The 17048-nt window shown below is 49.7% G+C and overlaps 1 protein-coding gene across 3 annotated transcripts in view; it reads left to right on the forward strand.

Moving 5' to 3' along the window:
- CNIH3 (cornichon family AMPA receptor auxiliary protein 3) overlaps positions 1 to 17048 on the forward strand; it is a 288908-nt gene that overhangs the window by 164037 nt on the left and 107823 nt on the right. The window contains exon 1 of one of the 3 annotated variants that reach the window (XM_059069520.2): positions 2811 to 3773. The exons of the other annotated variants lie outside the window; for them this stretch is intronic. Coding sequence (XP_058925503.1) covers positions 3693 to 3773 — 81 coding nt within the window. The 5' untranslated portion in view covers positions 2811 to 3692. Of the gene's footprint in view, positions 1 to 2810; positions 3774 to 17048 lie in introns of those variants that run through there. 3 annotated transcript variants of the gene reach the window in all.

Genomic DNA, 17048 nt, shown 5'->3' on the forward strand with positions numbered 1-17048 from the left:
AGTCGAAGAGGACAAGATTTGGAGAGCTTCCATGTTGCTGAACCAGAACCCATTGCTGTAGGTAGTGCATCCCAAACTCCATGGGGACAGATGTTCCTGTGTTCAGGACCCTTTCAGAGTTTGTCCTATGTATCTCTTGATCTGGCTGGTCATTCGTATCCTTTAATATCCTTTGTAATAAACTGGTAATCTACTATGTAAACTAGATTGCTAAGTACTGGGAACCACTCTAGCAAATTAATCAAACCCAAGGAAGGGGTCCTTGGAATCTCCAAATCAATAGCCAGCCAGCAGAAGCACAGGTAACAACCTGGTCCTGTGATTGGTATCTGAATTGGAGGACTGGCTTATGAGACTGAGCCCTTAACTTATAGAATCTGATACTACCTCCAGGTAGACAGTGTCTGAAGTGAGTTGAATTGTAGGTCACCAGCTGGTTTCTGCGGGTTGCTTGGTGATATGGGAAAATCCTCCACATTGGAACTGTGTGCAGAACACTTTAGTTGGTCACTCAACATCTATTTCTAATCACTTTATTCCTTGTCTTCCTACACTGTGTCATAGCCACTTTTTTTTTTTTTTTTTTAAGGACACTGCCTTGTGAAAGAGTTATTAATTACCTCAGCAATTAGACTGGGAACCTCGTGGATCCCTAACAATGCTCACAACATACGGGTACTAAACAACAGTTGTTGAATAAATAGTAACCGCCTGGGGTTCTTATTTTCTGAAGTTCTGCCAGTGCAGTCACCTCTACTGAGATACCATTCTATAACCAAAAAAACTAAATAAAGCATGGCTGGGGAAAGGGCAATAAAAATAGAGGCTGTGATATGGATGGAGACTTGAAAGTCAGAGTGGTAGGATAATGAAATTTTCTTCTGATGTAGAGACTTCTGATGCTGGTAATGCTGGGCTACATAATTCAGACCAATCCTCTGACTGGACACAATTTAAAAAGCTGGATGAAATATAAAAACATCTTCTTAAAAGCACCAAAGACTCAACGAGGGAGTAAGAAATTACTGGGGTCAAGTTCTGAAAGTGGTTGGGAATCTAGAAACATCAGCCTAGTACTTGGGGTCAATTTTGCCTTAGAGGCATTTGCTAATCTAGAAGAGGTGGCTGAGAGGCTGCTTTTAGTGCTTTGCAGGGTGGGAGCAAAAGTCAGAGTCCTAGGACCACCAAGACTTGGGATTTGAAAACCCACTCACTTTGGCTTGGGATCCAAAAGGACTGTTGCGTGTGAATAAGAGTGAACCAGAAAAAAACCAGCCCTCACACAGACCACAGTCAATGGGTAGCCCACAAATCTCAATCCCTGAAATTGGACTGAGGTAATTCTAGAGTGTTCATTTCCCCTAGACACTTGGTAAATTAAGTAGAAAATTTTCTTTGGAGAAAGATAACATCATCTCAGACCTCAAATTTCCACAAGAACTTTTCAAAACAATGTTTGACATACAATAAAAAATTACTAGATAGATGAGATGCTAGGACTCCGGAAGCAAGAACCAGCAGAAACAAATGACAACAGAGCAGCCTTAAAGGGACTCCAAATATTGAATGGTCAAATTTCCCTTTGAGATTATCGTATCGTTTTGGTGTTACAAAAAATTATGCAGTATCATTACGACAATTAAAAGAAATAATTGATATCAAGTAAAAAGCAAAAATAGAGCTAGAAAGAAATGTACCAACCACTTTTGTGTTAGTGGTGTCTGAGGGTGGTAAATTATAGCATTTGCTTCATCTTTTCCCATCTCTGTATTTCCAAATTTTCCTTAATGAAACTTTATACTTGGAGACATACTTTGGTGAAAGATAAAGTGGCAAAAAATATAACACAGAGCAGGGCTGAAATCACAGGTGTGCAACCTCTACAGTTGCGGGGCGTGGAGCGGGGGGAGTGCTGTACTCAGAAGGGCCTCACCCCTGGTTTAAAACTCTGCCGGTTACCATTTTGAAATTCTTAATATATATATCAATACATTTAAACAAGAAGCCCCACACTTTCATTTTGCGCTTGGCGGTGCAAAGTATGTAGGCCCAGAGGCAATTACATGTTGACCCTTCTGCAGATAAGGAAACCGAGATTTAAAGAGGTTTAGAAAGCTGCACTTAGAACGGAGTCGGACTGCAAAAGCACATGCTCTTGACACTTTAGACCAACACCAATACACACAGAGTCACTGTTGCTCCCTTTCCAGCCCACAATAGTCCGCAAAGTCTAGTTTCCTCATTCCCAAGGTCAGACGGCGGGGGAGGGTGGAGGCGGCGAGTGAAAGACGCTCATGGAAAATTTTTCAGGGATGCGCTGCAAACGCAGCTTGGGAAAACCCACCCCAACAACCCTGGGCTCCAAGAGCTTGTCCTGTGTCCCCAGCCAACACGCTTCCGGCTCCCTCGGCGCCACAATTCCCACTCCCGAGCAAGTGGCGAGATCCGGAGCGGCTCCTGCAGGCTCCTGCAGCCTTTAGGTACGAGGTACACACGTACCCTTCCGCAGCTTCCCGCCTCCTCCAGACGCACGTGTTTAAAGAGTCCCTGATCCTCCCCACCCCGCCCCACCTCGGCGCGGCCGTCCTGCCCCGCCTACGCCGCTGGCTTCAAGTTTCCTCGGAGAGGCCGGCCGACACAACCGCCGCGGCGGCGGCGACCGGGATCCTGCCTGCGCTTGGCCGCCCACCGTTCCCCAGCTCCGGCCGCCTCAGTCTCCGCCCGCCGGGGAGGGCGTGCTCGGCGGAGCCTAAGCCGAGGGTGGAGCGCCGAGAGGGACGGGATCCCCGGCTGCGCGTCTTCACTTCTCGCAGTGGCACAGGCGGCGGCAGCAGCAGGTGGAGCGAGCTTCCGCGGCGAGCAGCTCTTGGGCCTGAGATTCACTTCAGCTGCCCGGGCGGGAGCAGGCCCGCTGGGCTGGAGCCCGTGCCCGGCCTGGTCCAACCCTCGTTTCCGGAGAACTTGTATTACGGAGGCCGGTGGGCCGGGGGCCGCAGCAGGGGCCGGGGCCGGGCGCCGCAGCAGGGGCCGGGGCCGGGCGCGCCCAAGAGCGCAGGGCAGCCCTGGAAGCCGCGTCTGGGGCGCAGGACCAAGGGGACCTGGCCCTTCCCGGCTACCTGAAGACCTGTTCTCCGGGGACTCGGGAGCAGCTCGGGGTCCGCCCGGGCACCTCGTTGGACGCTCTCGGTTGGCTCCCGGCTGGCGCGGGAGAGTCCCGAGCGGCGCTCTCGCCTCTCCTGTGTGGCTTAGGCGCAGAAGGCAGCAGGCTCTTCCCTGGGATTCCGGGGCCACGGGAGCTGTTCACGCGATCCTCCGTGGAGTCCTCGCAACCCTCGCCGTGCTGTCTCGAGAAGCTCGCTGGTTGACGCTAATCTGCAGGAGTTCTCTACTGATTTGCTTTCTTCCTCGATTTGTGGACAGTTCCCGCCAACGACGCCCGACGCACCTATTTTCGCAAACAAGCTGGAGTCCCGGGTCGCCAGAACCTGCGGGAATCATCCTGTCCCTGTTCGCGGACCCTCAAGGCTCTTTCCGCTTGGCGTACCTCCTCCTAGCCACTGGCCTCGAGGGGAGGGTGCCGACCTGGGCCTTTTTTTGCCCCCCTTTTGAGGGAGTGCGGTCCTTGAGGGGGACAGCGGCTTCCTAGGCGCTGCTTTGTGTGTGGTGGGAGTGCGGGCGGCCCCCGGCCGGCCATGGCCTTCACTTTCGCTGCTTTCTGCTACATGCTGTCGCTGGTGCTGTGCGCTGCGCTCATCTTTTTCGCCATCTGGCACGTGAGTAACCGGCAGCGGCTTCTAACTCTTTCCTTTCGCCCCCAGACGCGCCCCTGGCCACCTCCTTCCCCAGGTTCCCGAAGATGCCACCTCACTTCATCCACATTGCGAGTGTGGACGGATGGGAGGCCGGCTGCGGCGCACCCGAAGTTAGACCCCTGCCGCTCCGTTGTCCCCGGGCGGGAGAAGGTTCGCGGCAATCCTGAGGCCGGGCGCGCCTTCGGTGCCCCGGCTACTGGCTGTAGGCGGAGGGACCGCCGGTTTCCGGGGCAGAGCACCCTTGCCAGGGCCTGGCCTTGTGTCCCAGACCCCGGGGATTAGCGTCTACAGCCCCATCTACCCCTTTAATTCCCCGGCCGTCTCCTCTGCTGCCCGCGGGAGGCGAAGGAGAAGCGCCACCGTCGGCCCGGCGATTAGTCAAGTAACTATAACAACTAAACATTTAAAATGTCAGCATCTGCGGTGGGTTGCCTTTAGACATAGTTGGAGACAAAGTGGAAACACGACGGGAGCGCCTTGTAAGAGGAAGTAGGGAGAGGCCGGGCCCGGGGAGCGGGGTGGACGGGAACCAGGTGACGGGGGTCGGCAAGGAAGGCGGCGGGCGGCGAGGACGAGAGAAAAGCCAGGGAGACTGGGGAAAGACGGGCGTGAATGAGGCTGTGCAGGGTGGTCCCGTAGAGAGAGGCGGAGGAGGGCGAGTTTCCTCCTTTGCCTTCCTGGGATCCGAGACAGCCAAGTCCCGAAAGACTTTGCAGGTGGCACATCTCCGCTTGGCCAGGTCCGCAGCATCTCCAGCGGGCACAGACTTGCGTGCTGCCTTTTCTGGGGCTACACCAGCTTGAGGGCAGTCGTGGTGAGTCCTGGTTCTGCAGGGCTGGTGTGGGAATAGTGGACAGAGTGCTTCTGAACAGGAGGAAGAGAGGGAGAGAGGAGCGAGGAATGCTGGTTCACTCATAAAGACAGCACAACACTGGCCAAGTCAGTTGAACTCCCAGAACCTGGTCCTCTGAGGTTGTTGAAGCTCCCTGGCCTCACCCTCAGAAGTTTGGTGGGAAGAATGGTTAAGGTCACACGTTTTAGAAGGAGCAGCACCTCCGTGCATCTTCCTGCCCAGGAAGTCAGGCGGCAGGGAAGGATCCCAAGATGAATTCCTGGAGGCATGGTCCTGGTGAGCCTCAGAGAGCACGCCTGCAGTGGGCGATGGCCCGGAATGTAGACCAGAAGAAAATTGCGTGGTGGGTGAGATGCCGGTGTTTTGTACAAATGGTTTCTAGAGTGAGAGGGTTTCTCTTAAAACAGAACTAAGCAGCTAGAGCAGCTCCTGTTACAAGGCTCTCTGACAGGGAGGAGCGGGAACCCCGGGCGGAGGAAGACTTCTAATTGTGTCACCTTAGGGAAGACGCTTAGGGAAGACATCTCAAAAGCGAGAAAGTTGACTTGGATAATCTCCAAGCCTCCCCTGATGTCTAAGATGGTGTAAGTCTGTGACTCCCTTGCCTTAGGAATCTGGGGGTGAGAGAGAAGGAATTCAGACATGGGAATCTCGGGACTGGTCAAAAATCCTCTGAGTGAGAAGTGATGGGATTTGGCACCGTCTCTTCTTCTGCACGGGAAGGCTGGGTCTAATCCACAGTGGAGAACTGAGCCTTGAAGTTGTTGACAGTTGTTAAGGGGAAACAAAACTTTACCTAACTGAGAATGAACAGGGGGTGCAGAACAGATCATGCCCAAACAGTGCAGTGGACCTCTACTAATGTGTTTGAAAGGAGCTTTCTGTGCTTCTTTGGATTTGGTGAAGTGTTTGCAGTGTAGAAGGCTAACTACCTCTCTTTCTCAGAAATACTTTATTTGCTGTTTCTTTATGTTTTTGCCTTGGTCAGAGAGTGGCAGGTACCAGAGAGCTCCATCAAACTGTCAGGCTTGGAGTTCTCTGAATTAGCCCTAGAAGCCAAGCAGGTAACCAGAAAGAATAATTTTCTCTCACTCGGGAAGATAATAAATAATTCAAGAGCAGGTTAATTAAATGGGCGGTTTGTGCCCCTGGTTGACTAACAGACATTTGACTCAAAATCAGGCATTGCTGTGACCCCACGTTGGCCTCTACTCTTCTGGTTTCCAACCCTCACCTCCTTGTCTAGGGGTGGCTGAATGCAGTCAGATTCCAAGTCTGGGTCAGGTCCTGATCTCATCCCTGACCTGGCAAGATTCCAGTTTCTAATGATGAAAAGAATTTGTGCTCTTTGAATTCAAATTATGGTAACAACTCCTAAGTCTCAGCCCCTTTTCCTTTCCTAGGCTTTTCCTTCTCCCTCTGTCCAAATCAAACATCCCGAAGCCCTACTGCCATTGCTTTGGTTGCTGAACGTTGAAAGGGGAAATCTGAGACACATCGACACAATCAGTGTACACATTGTCTGTGTGGGTTTTGGTTATAGGCGGGTAATTATTTCAACCAAAAATTTATGTTAGTCTGTGTTAGACTCTGTGTTTGCTTTCTTTTCAGCTTATATTTCTTGTATATTTCTTGATCTGATGAACCATATTGACTGCTTACTCTATATTGACGTCCCAAATAGTGAATTGGGCACTTAACAATATATAGCAGTTAAAAGACCCACCCCACTGCCATGTCTGGGTTGTAAGATAAGCGGTTAGCACTTTTTCTTACTTAATGGTACACACCTACTTAGGGATAGTAAGAGTAGTTACTATTTATTGAGTGTCTGTAGTAGGCCAGTCTTAGGCATTTACAGAGGACCCCTCAGATGTGCCTCCAACTGTTTACCTGCCTCTTCTTCCCACTGGAGGTCTGGAAACAAGGATGGATGTGGCTGGCTGTAGCACAACATTTCTTTCCAGTCTTGCTTTTTACTTTGAAAATTTATCTGCATTTGTTTTCAAATGAGAAGATTTCAAATTACCAGTTTATTTCATATGAGCCACTGTCTTTGAGTACATTTGTCACATTTGGAAGATGCAGAATAAAACCGAGGGTTTTGGTTTTTTGTTGTGTGTGTGACTTTTCATACCATCAGGCACATGGCCCCTTACTGCCCAGGCAGCCTTTTCATCCTCACAACTGACATTTTACAGATGAAGAAACTGTATCAGAGAGGTTATGAAACTTGCCCAAGGTTGCACAGCTGGTATGTATTAGATCTGAGATTTTAGCTGAGTCTGAGACTCTTATGCCTGTGTCCTTTTTTTAACCCTAGTCACTACTGCCTTTGGATTGTTTAACTTTGAGAATAGTGAATAATGTTTCTATCCAAAGGATTACCTTTCTCTGTATAAATGAAATATTTGGAGTTGGAATTTCTGATTGGAGTTGAAACAGGAAGAAGATGACACCAAACATACTATATATCCTTTTTAAAAAGAGGAAATTCTATTTCATTTTTTTAAAAATTATTTTTCTGCTTATAAAATTCTACAGGTTCATTGCCCCAAATTTTGAAAGTACAGGGACATAATAAAGGAACAAAATCACTACTAATCTTATCATCCAGAAGAGATTTGGGTGTCTCTTTTTCCAAATATTGTGTATATATGTATCTTAAAAAATTGCATGCTGGATGTTTAGAAGAAAACAAAAGTGTTCTAAAGGGTTTCAGATGTGAAGTGATGTCTGCTTCCAGCCAATATAAAATGAACAGTGTTTATTAGTAAGAGCCCTCTCAGCTCCAGCTTGATTGAGCCTGTTTGCAGACTGTCTCTTTTATATAAAGACAGATGAAACCATTCTTTGGAAAGATCAAAGATTCATACCAGTAATTTCAGGTAAAAAAAAATTTTTTTTTATATCTAGAGTCACTTTTTAAAACTCTGAGTTTTGACAACATACAAATGAAATTAATTCCCAATAATATTTCATTGGATTCCCGGCAGCATTTGCTACTGGAGAGTTTTAACGGGGCCCTGACAGATGATAACAAGTAGTACATACTGATGGACAGTTTTGTTAGCTGAAATGTCCTTATGGTTGATCCTTTCAGCCAGTTCCAGCCTGTCAGAGATGCGGTCATAGGGAACTGAGTAAACGTCTCAGTTTCTCAGATTATCCATCTGGAAACAAAAAATGGGTTTACATAAATGATAGGATGCCTGGGGTTGACGATAGCCTATCCCTTGAGGACCCCACTTTGGCCTATTCACATGATGCCGAGCTCTTAGCCATGTCTTACCTGGTCTCCACTTACTGTTCTGTCTGAGGCATCCCCATACCTCCCCGCCCCCCCAGTATCTCACTTTGACATGTGACGTTTGCACCTCCTGCCTCCCCGATTCCCCTCCTCTCTGGTGCCTCCACCTCGTTCTCCACTGCCTCATAGCTAGCACGGAAGGATGCTCGACGAGAGCAGGGACCCTTTCTGCTCACCGTGGTTTCTCCGGAGGCTGGAACTGTGCCTGCCGTGTAGAAGGGGCTCGGTAAATCCTCATACAACTTAATGATGAGGCTGGCAAATATTCTTAATTTGGCATAGAAAGAGAGGCAAATAGGAGACATTCTTACATATGCTAAAATACAGCCAAAGTATAAAACACTAGAAGAGCTATCTAAACCAAGGTTAAGCTTTTAGACCCTCGTAGAGCCACCAACATTTCTGTGCGAAGCGTCGGAGGCATTAAGCGACTTGGTTGGGACACAGGGATTGCAGACTAAGGGTAGAATCTCAGGACATCTCGTGGGACAATGTCCACATCAGTTTGGTGTTGGCGGGGCCTGTCACGGAGCCGTGTCTCCCCACCCCTGCCGTCAGTCTCCCACTCTTCCCGTCTCACAGCCCCAACTCCATAGGTAGATTCTCTTGCCTCCTGGAAATGTGCATTTTATTCCTCTTTCCAAAAGGAAAGACTTCTACCCTCTTGGATCTAAATTCTGCACAGTTTTTTCACTGTCTCACTCACATCTCACCATCGTCAACTCTGCTCACTCCAGCCTCCCACAGACTCCCGAGACAGCTCACATGGCTCCCTTGCTCTTGTGCACGTATGACCTTGCATGAGGACACACTTTCACACGTGTGTGCCTGGGCTGTCTACGTGCAGGAGAAGCAGATGGAGGGCAGGGCCCTTAGCTGTCCACGTTATGCATTTGCAGAACTTAGGAGGACACAGTGACCACGTGGGGAGCGCATGGCAGGTGGTTCTCAGACTGGCCGTGAGAGGAGGAGCAAACGTCCCATCTTTGGTAGCCTCGTTTGGCTTGGGAACTCAGGACTCACCCTCAAAGAAAAGAGGGAGCCTGTGGCTCTGGGCTGTGGTGTCTGGCTTTGGGAGCAGTGCCTGGAAACTGGCCCGGCTGGGTGGCTGTCCGGCTGGGCGCTGTGGGTGCTGGGTGCACCGGCAGCTGCTCCTACCATCTGCTCCGAGACTCGACTAGGAAGGGAGAGTCAGCGCAGTACAGCCTCTGGGATGCAGCGGCCAGGGTCAGGGCCGGGTACCACTGTCAGGGACAATGGCTTCGCCCTCCGGGGCTGGCCGCTACCCCAGGCCTCGGCACTCCTGTCTGTGACGGGGCGCCGAGAACCGAACCTTCATCACCGCCTGACTCCGAGGCCATTGTCATAAATGAACAGGTCCATTGCTCTAGCTAAAGGGTTTGTAAGGGCCTCAGTTACTTACAGGCCTGGAGAGACAGGGGTTGTGCAGACGCTAATTTAGCGTGTGTTGAATTGGACTGGATGTTCCTGTCCGGTCTCCATCAGTTAATTACTCTAGCCCAGGTCGAGACTCAGGCTGCCTGGTCAAGCGGTCTGTTTTCTCTAGTTCTATTCTGTTGCTACCTTTTGCTCTTCTCTGTGTTTCCCTTGTTACCTGAGAGAGAAAGTGATTTCACCTAGCCCCGCAGTTTCTACTTTGGGCTCTCTCTGGCTCCTCTAGTTTTTCAGATTGATTACAAAATTTTTTTTTTAATGGGGTAAAGTGGACATAACCTAAAATTGACCATTTTAACTCCGTTTTAAGTGTACGGGTCAGTGGCATTAAGCACATTCACATGGTCGTGCAGCCATCACTACCATCCGTCTCCAGAACTTTCTCATCATCCCAAACTAAAACTCCTTATCCATTAAACAATAACTCCTCATTCCCCCCTCCCCTCAGCCCCTGGCAGCCACCTTTCTACCTTCCGTCTTTAGGAATTTGACTGTTCTATGTACCTTATATAAGTGGGTTTATACAGTATTTGTCCTTTATGTCTGGCTTTTTTAACTTAGCATAACGTCCTCATTGTTCATTCATGTTGTAGCTGTGACAGCAATTCATTACTTTTTAAGGTTGAAAATATTCTCTTGTATGTATGTACCACATTTCGTTTATCCGTTCATCTGTTGGTTCCACCTTTTGGCTGTTTTTGTGAATAGTGCTGCTTTGAACATGGGTGTGCAAATATCTCTTTGATACCCTGTTTTTCATTTTTTTGGTGTATATACCCACAAGTGGAAATGCAGGATCAAATAGTAATTCTGGGTTTAATTTTTTGTGGCTCCTCTGATTTTACAAGCAGGAACTCTCTTGGTCCCTGGTGTCTGCTGCACCAACTCTGCCCTTTCTTGACTCTCTGTCTGGCACCTGTGCATTGCTTCTCTGTGTGTTCCTCTAGGATGGACCAACAGCAGGGCCCCAAACATCCCATGTTTATTTGCTTGCTTAAATATCTGGTCTGTTTTGCTACATCACTCTGGAATGCTCAGGTCTTTTAGGTGAATAAAATAGTTACAGACTCTTTCTTCAAGTCTTAGCATTGGGTCCTAGCTGTCAGAAGTTATAAATGCTCATTAAACAGATTTTACTGGAGACAAATCTTGGGGTTTGCCATCATCCCTTGACCACAGTCATTTCTTCCAAGGGATTTCATCAGGAAGAGCTAGCAGTGTTTTCCAAGATTTTAGGCCTGAGAATGTTTTGGGTATGTGAGAACTGAGAAATGCACCTGACATTGAGAACAAAGGGATCTTGTGCAAAAATTCGTTGTTGTTGTTCATTTAAACCATTGCATTTCAGCTCTTGAATCAATGGGAGTCCCAAAGGCCCAGCACTTCATTTGGTGGCTGCCAGGGAGGGGGACCAGGCAACCTTACCTGGGCCGCAGAGGAGTCAAAGACTCAAGTTCATTTCTGCCCCTAAGCTGGGGACTGCTGGGGCTTGGAAATGAAGCAGCTTTCAGCTCACTGGGAGACAATTTGGAGGATGGCTTCACTTCCTAGTCTCTTTAAGCTGCCTTGGGTCACAAAAGTGGTTTTAAAAGACAAACCAGATTTGTAAAAAAAAAAAAAAAAAAAAAAGTCATTCACACACACGTGCACACAATTAACACCACAATGAAAAATACTCCCCAGCAATGCAAATCCCACACTTTCCTGGCCATAAATTTTGGGAGGATGGAATTTGCTTTTCTCTGTCTCCCTGGGGTCAGGGTGGGTGTAGGAGGTGGGGCATCCCTGTGTGTCCATTTGCAGTCCACACGGTTGGGGTTGAATGCCTTAGTGGGAGCAGTTAACTATGCACACGTACCCAGCCAGTGTCTGCTTCTCACCACCCAGAGGCTCGGGGCCAAGGGCCCCCACCTGTGTCTGCACAGTCCGCCCTTGAGTACAGCTAACACCTGGGACCACTGGTGAGCTGAGGTCGTATTTCTGTGATGCCGTCTGGCCAGATGGAGCCATGACCTCTTGTCCTTTGCAGTGTCTGTAAAAACTGTAGGTATGTACTCAGGACGTGTTTCCAACGGAATGACACACTGATTACTTTTCTCTGGCTGCCTTTCCTTTCTAGCGAGGGAGAAACTGCAGGCCAGGCCACTGTGAATCCAAGGTTCATCCGCCTCTCTCCGTCCTCAGCTTTCCCATTCACGTTCTTTTCCGGTTTGGGCTTCCCATTTCTATTGTTTTCTTCCCTGGCCAGCGGCTTGCATCCAGAGCTCCGCTCCCGGGCTGCCCGGCAGGTGCTCTGGGCTGGCTGGCATCTGTGGTTGTTGGTGAGTCTCCGGCGTTAGGGATCCCAGGCCTTGACTGCTCTCTCTCCTTCCTTCCTTCTTTCCTTTTTCTACTGCTTCCTTTTCTTCCTTTTCCTCTGCATATATCTTAGCTCTGCCAGAGGCCACACAATATTACTTAGCCCAGCTGGGGGGGCCTGAGCACTGGGAAGTTAGCTGACACCACCTCCCTCCCCCAAGGCATCTAGAACTGTGGGCTGCTATTTCCAGAACATTAGTTTTAGGTATCTTTTCTGTTTTTGTGTTCCCATGGTCCATTTTGATGATGGAATAAAGCTCTCCTGCTGAGGAAAAATGCAGGGGAGGAGAGCAGAGTCTTGGAGCTGACTTCCTTTTTTTTTTTTTCTTATTGGCAACTGATTCATGAACCCTAAAAAAAGAGTTGATAGCAACATAGCCAGCTAGCGATAGCAGCCCAGATGGTCCCCTATATAATAGAGACATTTGTATCTTGGATAAAAAAATATTTAAATGTGTTCTGTGAACCTTATTGAGAAAAGGAATTAGCAACAACTGCATTCAAGGGCTGTGGGTATGGAAATAGCCAAAGGATTCTAGTCCCCTTGAATGCAAAAATGAAGAAATGGAAACTGGGAGGTATAAGGCTGAGATATGGGGAACTCCAGTACGGGGAAGATGGGTTTTGAACACATGGCACTGCTCTTGTCTGTCGGCCTGAGGTAACCCACCCTTGGGTGTGTCAGGGGAGAGGGGTCCAATCTGGTCATGTGTGCGTGGAGATGGAGCTACGTGTCCGGTCTGTGTCCACCCAGGCATACTGCCCGCTGGGGAAGGCTTCACAGCAGCTGTAGGCAGACCAGGGCCAAAGAGAACGAATTTGTGCCAATGGTCTCTAAATTTTACATTGAACAGATATACAGATGCTGCTTCCCTTCTTCCTTTCTCCGTTCACTGGGAGATGGTACAGGACCAGAGAATCCCATGGGCCTCCCTGAAATCTTCATAGAACTTCTATTCTCGTTGTCCTATATCCTAAGCGGGCCATTGGGTGGGGCTTGGAGATTCTTGAGAGGCGTTCTGAATTGCGGCGGCATCAAGCTTACGGTGGCCACGGGAGCTGATGAGTAACAGTCACTGAACTGGAGTGTGTGAGGGGCAGTGCGTGGGGAAAGCCGGCCTCCTAGAGCGCGAGGAGTCATTGTCTGGAGTTAGGAGTAGGGACCAGATGCTGAGAGCGTAAAGCCACTTCATCATTACCGGACTGTGACTTATCCCGGGATAATTTTTCTTGGAGGTTCCGGAGAGTGATGAGGAAATTGAGCTGAGACCAACCAAGCATATGTGCTGACTGGAGAAAAATGACTGGAGAAAAATGTATTTGGGCTTGACATCCTTTTCTCTCATTGGTTGGCCGTTTTAGAACCAAAAGGCCTGCCCTGGAAAGGGGCTGGCAGCTAATGAGGCCGATGTTGCTGCTGCGAGTTGCTGCTGCAGCAGCTCTCAACACGCTGCTCTGGGCTTTAGACAAGTCCCTGCATCTCCCTGGGCCTTTTGTTTTCGTGTGTGTAAAATAAAGATGCTGAGCAAAGTGATCCCTGAGCTCCTGTGCAGCTCCAGAATTCTGTGGTTCTTGCATTGCCTGCTGTATGCATCTCATCCAGTGCTTGCTACGTGCGTCTTGTACTTCTCTTCCTTCTCTCTTGTCATAGTTTTTCTTTTCCAGTGGCCTCCCTGGGCGCTCGGTGTCAGATTTCTGTGTAGGGAATGTACTGATTAAAGGTTCTTAGAAATCAGTGCAGGCCACCTCACATCAAAGAAGGAATTACGGAAGTGGAATTGGAGTGCTCCTAGAAGGATGGAAAGCCTGGGAGACAAGACTTGCGGCAACAGGGTAACCTTGATTTTGATCACTGCCCACTCTGTCTTCTGTCCCTGATTCTCCTTCTAAGGATGGAGAGTCTGACGGGCTGAGCCTGGGTCATTGCTCCCTGTGGGTTGTACCCAGTGGTGAGTGGAATTAAGACAGGGATCTCCAGGCCTCCCCGGTGGAAAGACAGGTCCCTGGGTTTACCCTCCCACCAGGACTGCGCTCAAAGGGAGAGAGGTAATTCTCCGGAGGAAATCAGACCGGTGTCGGAAGGGGGCATGGATGTGGAGTGACCAAAAAAAATGACAGATGTTCACTACTTGAGCTCTACAGTTTAACTGTCACCTCCCCTGTAATCAGAGAAAGCACAATTGTCTCTAAAGCGAAGGTTAACTTGTTAGCCCAGGCCCTGTGATGTATTTTCCCAAGGGAGTTGCCGAAAAAGGCTCTTATTTATCTTCATTCTCAGCTTGATGAGGAGCAGCTGGGGTCTGGCCAGGAGGAGGGACTTACTCGACTCCTGGTGCTGAACGTGTTTCCCCCACTTGAGTGATGACTGCCTACTGCCTTTTTTTTTTTTTTTTTTTTTTGCGGTACGTGGGCCTCTCACTGTCGTGGCCTCTCCCGTCGCGGAGCACAGGCTCCGGACGCGCAGGCGCAGCGGCCATGGCTCACGGGCCCAGCCGCTCCGCGGCACGTGGGATCTTCCCGGACCGGGTCACGAACCCGCGTCCCCTGCATCGGCAGGCGGACTCTCAACCACTGCGCCACCAGGGAAGCCCGAGCCTGAAGCTTTTACAGAGACCACTTGGATGACAGCTTTGCAGGAATTCAGCAAAGTGCACGCTAACCTAGAAGGTGGAACAGCAGTTGTGTGAATCAAGAATAAGAAGAATGGTGTCTTGCCAGTTTGGTGTCCTCCAGGCTATTTAGCCCCAAATTCTAGAGCATACATGGTAAAGTGAGACCCAGCTCTTCCTTTTCCTTTTGAAAAAGCAAACCCTTACCCTCAAGTTCCCTCCTCTTTCTGAGAAAGTCCCCCACTGGACCTCATCTAGACTGTGCTGAGCAGATCTGTTCCATTTCCATTCCCTGCTTCATACAGAGCCCGGGGCAGGGGGCTCCCTCCCAAGCCCTGTCTGAACCACTTAATATGCCCCCCTCTGCGTTCCTACCAGGAGTCACTCTCTTATAATTAGCAAAGTTGGCAACTTCCACCACTGTACAGAGTAAGTTATTTGGCTTACTTTGACAACTGAGGCCAGCACCAGTTGTCTCCGAGGGGAGAGGTGATGTTATAGCTCAGGGCTGTGCCATGTGCTGGCACCTCTGTTAAAATTAGCTCCTCCGCTGTTCCGGGGTTGTCATGAAGGAACCAAAATGAAGTTTGGTGTGGCAGGGTTATTAAAGCCAAGGGAGAAATGACTCGAGGACCAGCATGGTGTTTTCAAGACGTCAGTCCCACTGAGTCACAGGGAGGCAGGCGAAGTGCTGGGCCTGAGACATTGACCTTGGAGAGAGAACACCAGCAGCGCCATGCAGAGAATTGGTAGTCCCTTAGTTTTTCGGTTTTTCCTTTCTTATATCAAAACACCAAGTGGAATATCTTTTTCAAGAAAAGAAAATCGATAAAACAAATGAAAACCCAAGCTAGTAAAGGGTCTGGGGTCCAGGCTCAGTCAGCTGTTAGGGAGCGTGGGTTGCTGTGCATTGGCCCCCGGCACCCTGCGCTCTACTTCCTCTGGGAATGAGGCCGAGTTGGGTGGGTTAGCTTTACGGTTTGCTGATTTGTTCTCTTTTTGTTGACTTACATTGCTGACAGAGGACAGAGTCATATAATCGCATAGTCCTGGAATCCCGACACATAAGGTGACCTAAGATCATCTGGTCTGTCTTCACGTCTGGAATGAGGTACTTGAACCCAGAGAGGCGAGGTCATGGCCAAGCCCAGAGCAAACCTCTAGGTTTCCAAATTCCCCTGCCAGTTGCTTCCTCCAGTCCAGCGGGGTTTCATCAGGCAACTTGTGTTTTACAGCTACTGAAATAAAGAATAAGAATGTATCTCCTTGACCGTCACAGCTGTGCAGAATAAATCTCCATACTTCCCCAACAACTCACTGTCGGATTTTGTGACATTTGGTTGTTTTCTAGATGGAGCTAAAGAGAACAGTGTTGACTGAATTAAGAAAAGAGGGACACGTAATATTCCGGCAATCCTCATATTTAAGATATTGCCTAGCTCTGAGGAAGATGTGCGTTAGAGGGTTGTTTTAAAATTTTCGATTATTTAAAATACTTTGTCTTTGAGAGGTGCCTTCTCCCCTTGTGGACAGAGGTTTCTGTTTGCGAGGCCCGGACGTGTGGGTAGTCCAGATTCAGGGTCCTGATTCAGAACGTGTGCTGCACCCCGTGCCCGTCCCCAGACCACGTGACATGTCAGTTCACCTCTCTTTGGGTTGCAGTGTCTTTGGTCTTCAAACAGGTGGGTCTTTTCTTCTTCCTGGTGTCCTGACTTGGGGGTCACCTTCTTTCCTGCAGCTTTCGTGCAAGACGATTTGGTCACACATCTTCAGGGTCAGGTTTCGCACTGTCCCCCGCCCCTTGCCTTGAGAAGGTCTTTGTAAAAGGTCAGTGGAGCCACACCGTTCCTGCCTTTTGTCGTGGTGTCTGTTCTCTGACTCAACCTTAAAAGACACAAGGTCATAAGCTAGGCGACGGCTGGCTTGTTGCTCACAGTGTGGCCGTGTAACCACCACCCTCTCAGCTGGGTGTGGACAGCGCTGTGGTGGCGTGTCCTCCACCACTAGATTTTCAGCTGATCCCTTTGGCCAGTGAACACCTGCCCTCTGCACCCCGACTCCCAATCCCTCCCTGGTGCTCCCCTCCCTGCCAGCAGCACGTGTGACCCTTGCCTTGCAGAGGACAGTCAGATGCGCTTGTGATTTCAGTGCTTTGCAAACGGATGAATAAGAAAGACATACAAAGCAAGTGGCATTTCCGGTTTAGTATAATGACTCCAAGATAGAAACCCTGCTTTGGAGTGAGACGGGAAGAATGCTTCGCATCCATGTCTGGGGAGAAGGTGCCAACCTGCTGGTGGACGAGGCGGGGCTAACCTGCGCCTTGGACCCGGGACCCGCGAGCGCTGGCCCCGCTTCACGAGGCTTTACGGTAGCTCTGGGTGATGCTGAACCGCCTGGGAGACGGCGGGCAGTGCCTGCGGAGGATGCGAGCGAAGAGTTGAAAGCCACAGGGAGATGCTGGAGGGACACAGGATGGTGACGGGGCTTCAGCCCGACCCCTGCCTCCAGGCTGGACAGGGTCCGCCTTTTGTGCAAACCCTGCGAGGCTCCACAGCCCCCCTCTGCACTCCACCCTCCAGGGTGCTCGTTCCAGCCGTCACGTGGATTCTCTTCGCCTGTTGTGGACCCTTCTTCGCTGTGTCGCGTCA

The sequence above is a fragment of the Kogia breviceps genome, chromosome 1 (assembly GCF_026419965.1).
Source record: "Kogia breviceps isolate mKogBre1 chromosome 1, mKogBre1 haplotype 1, whole genome shotgun sequence".
Taxonomy (NCBI): domain Eukaryota; kingdom Metazoa; phylum Chordata; class Mammalia; order Artiodactyla; family Physeteridae; genus Kogia; species Kogia breviceps.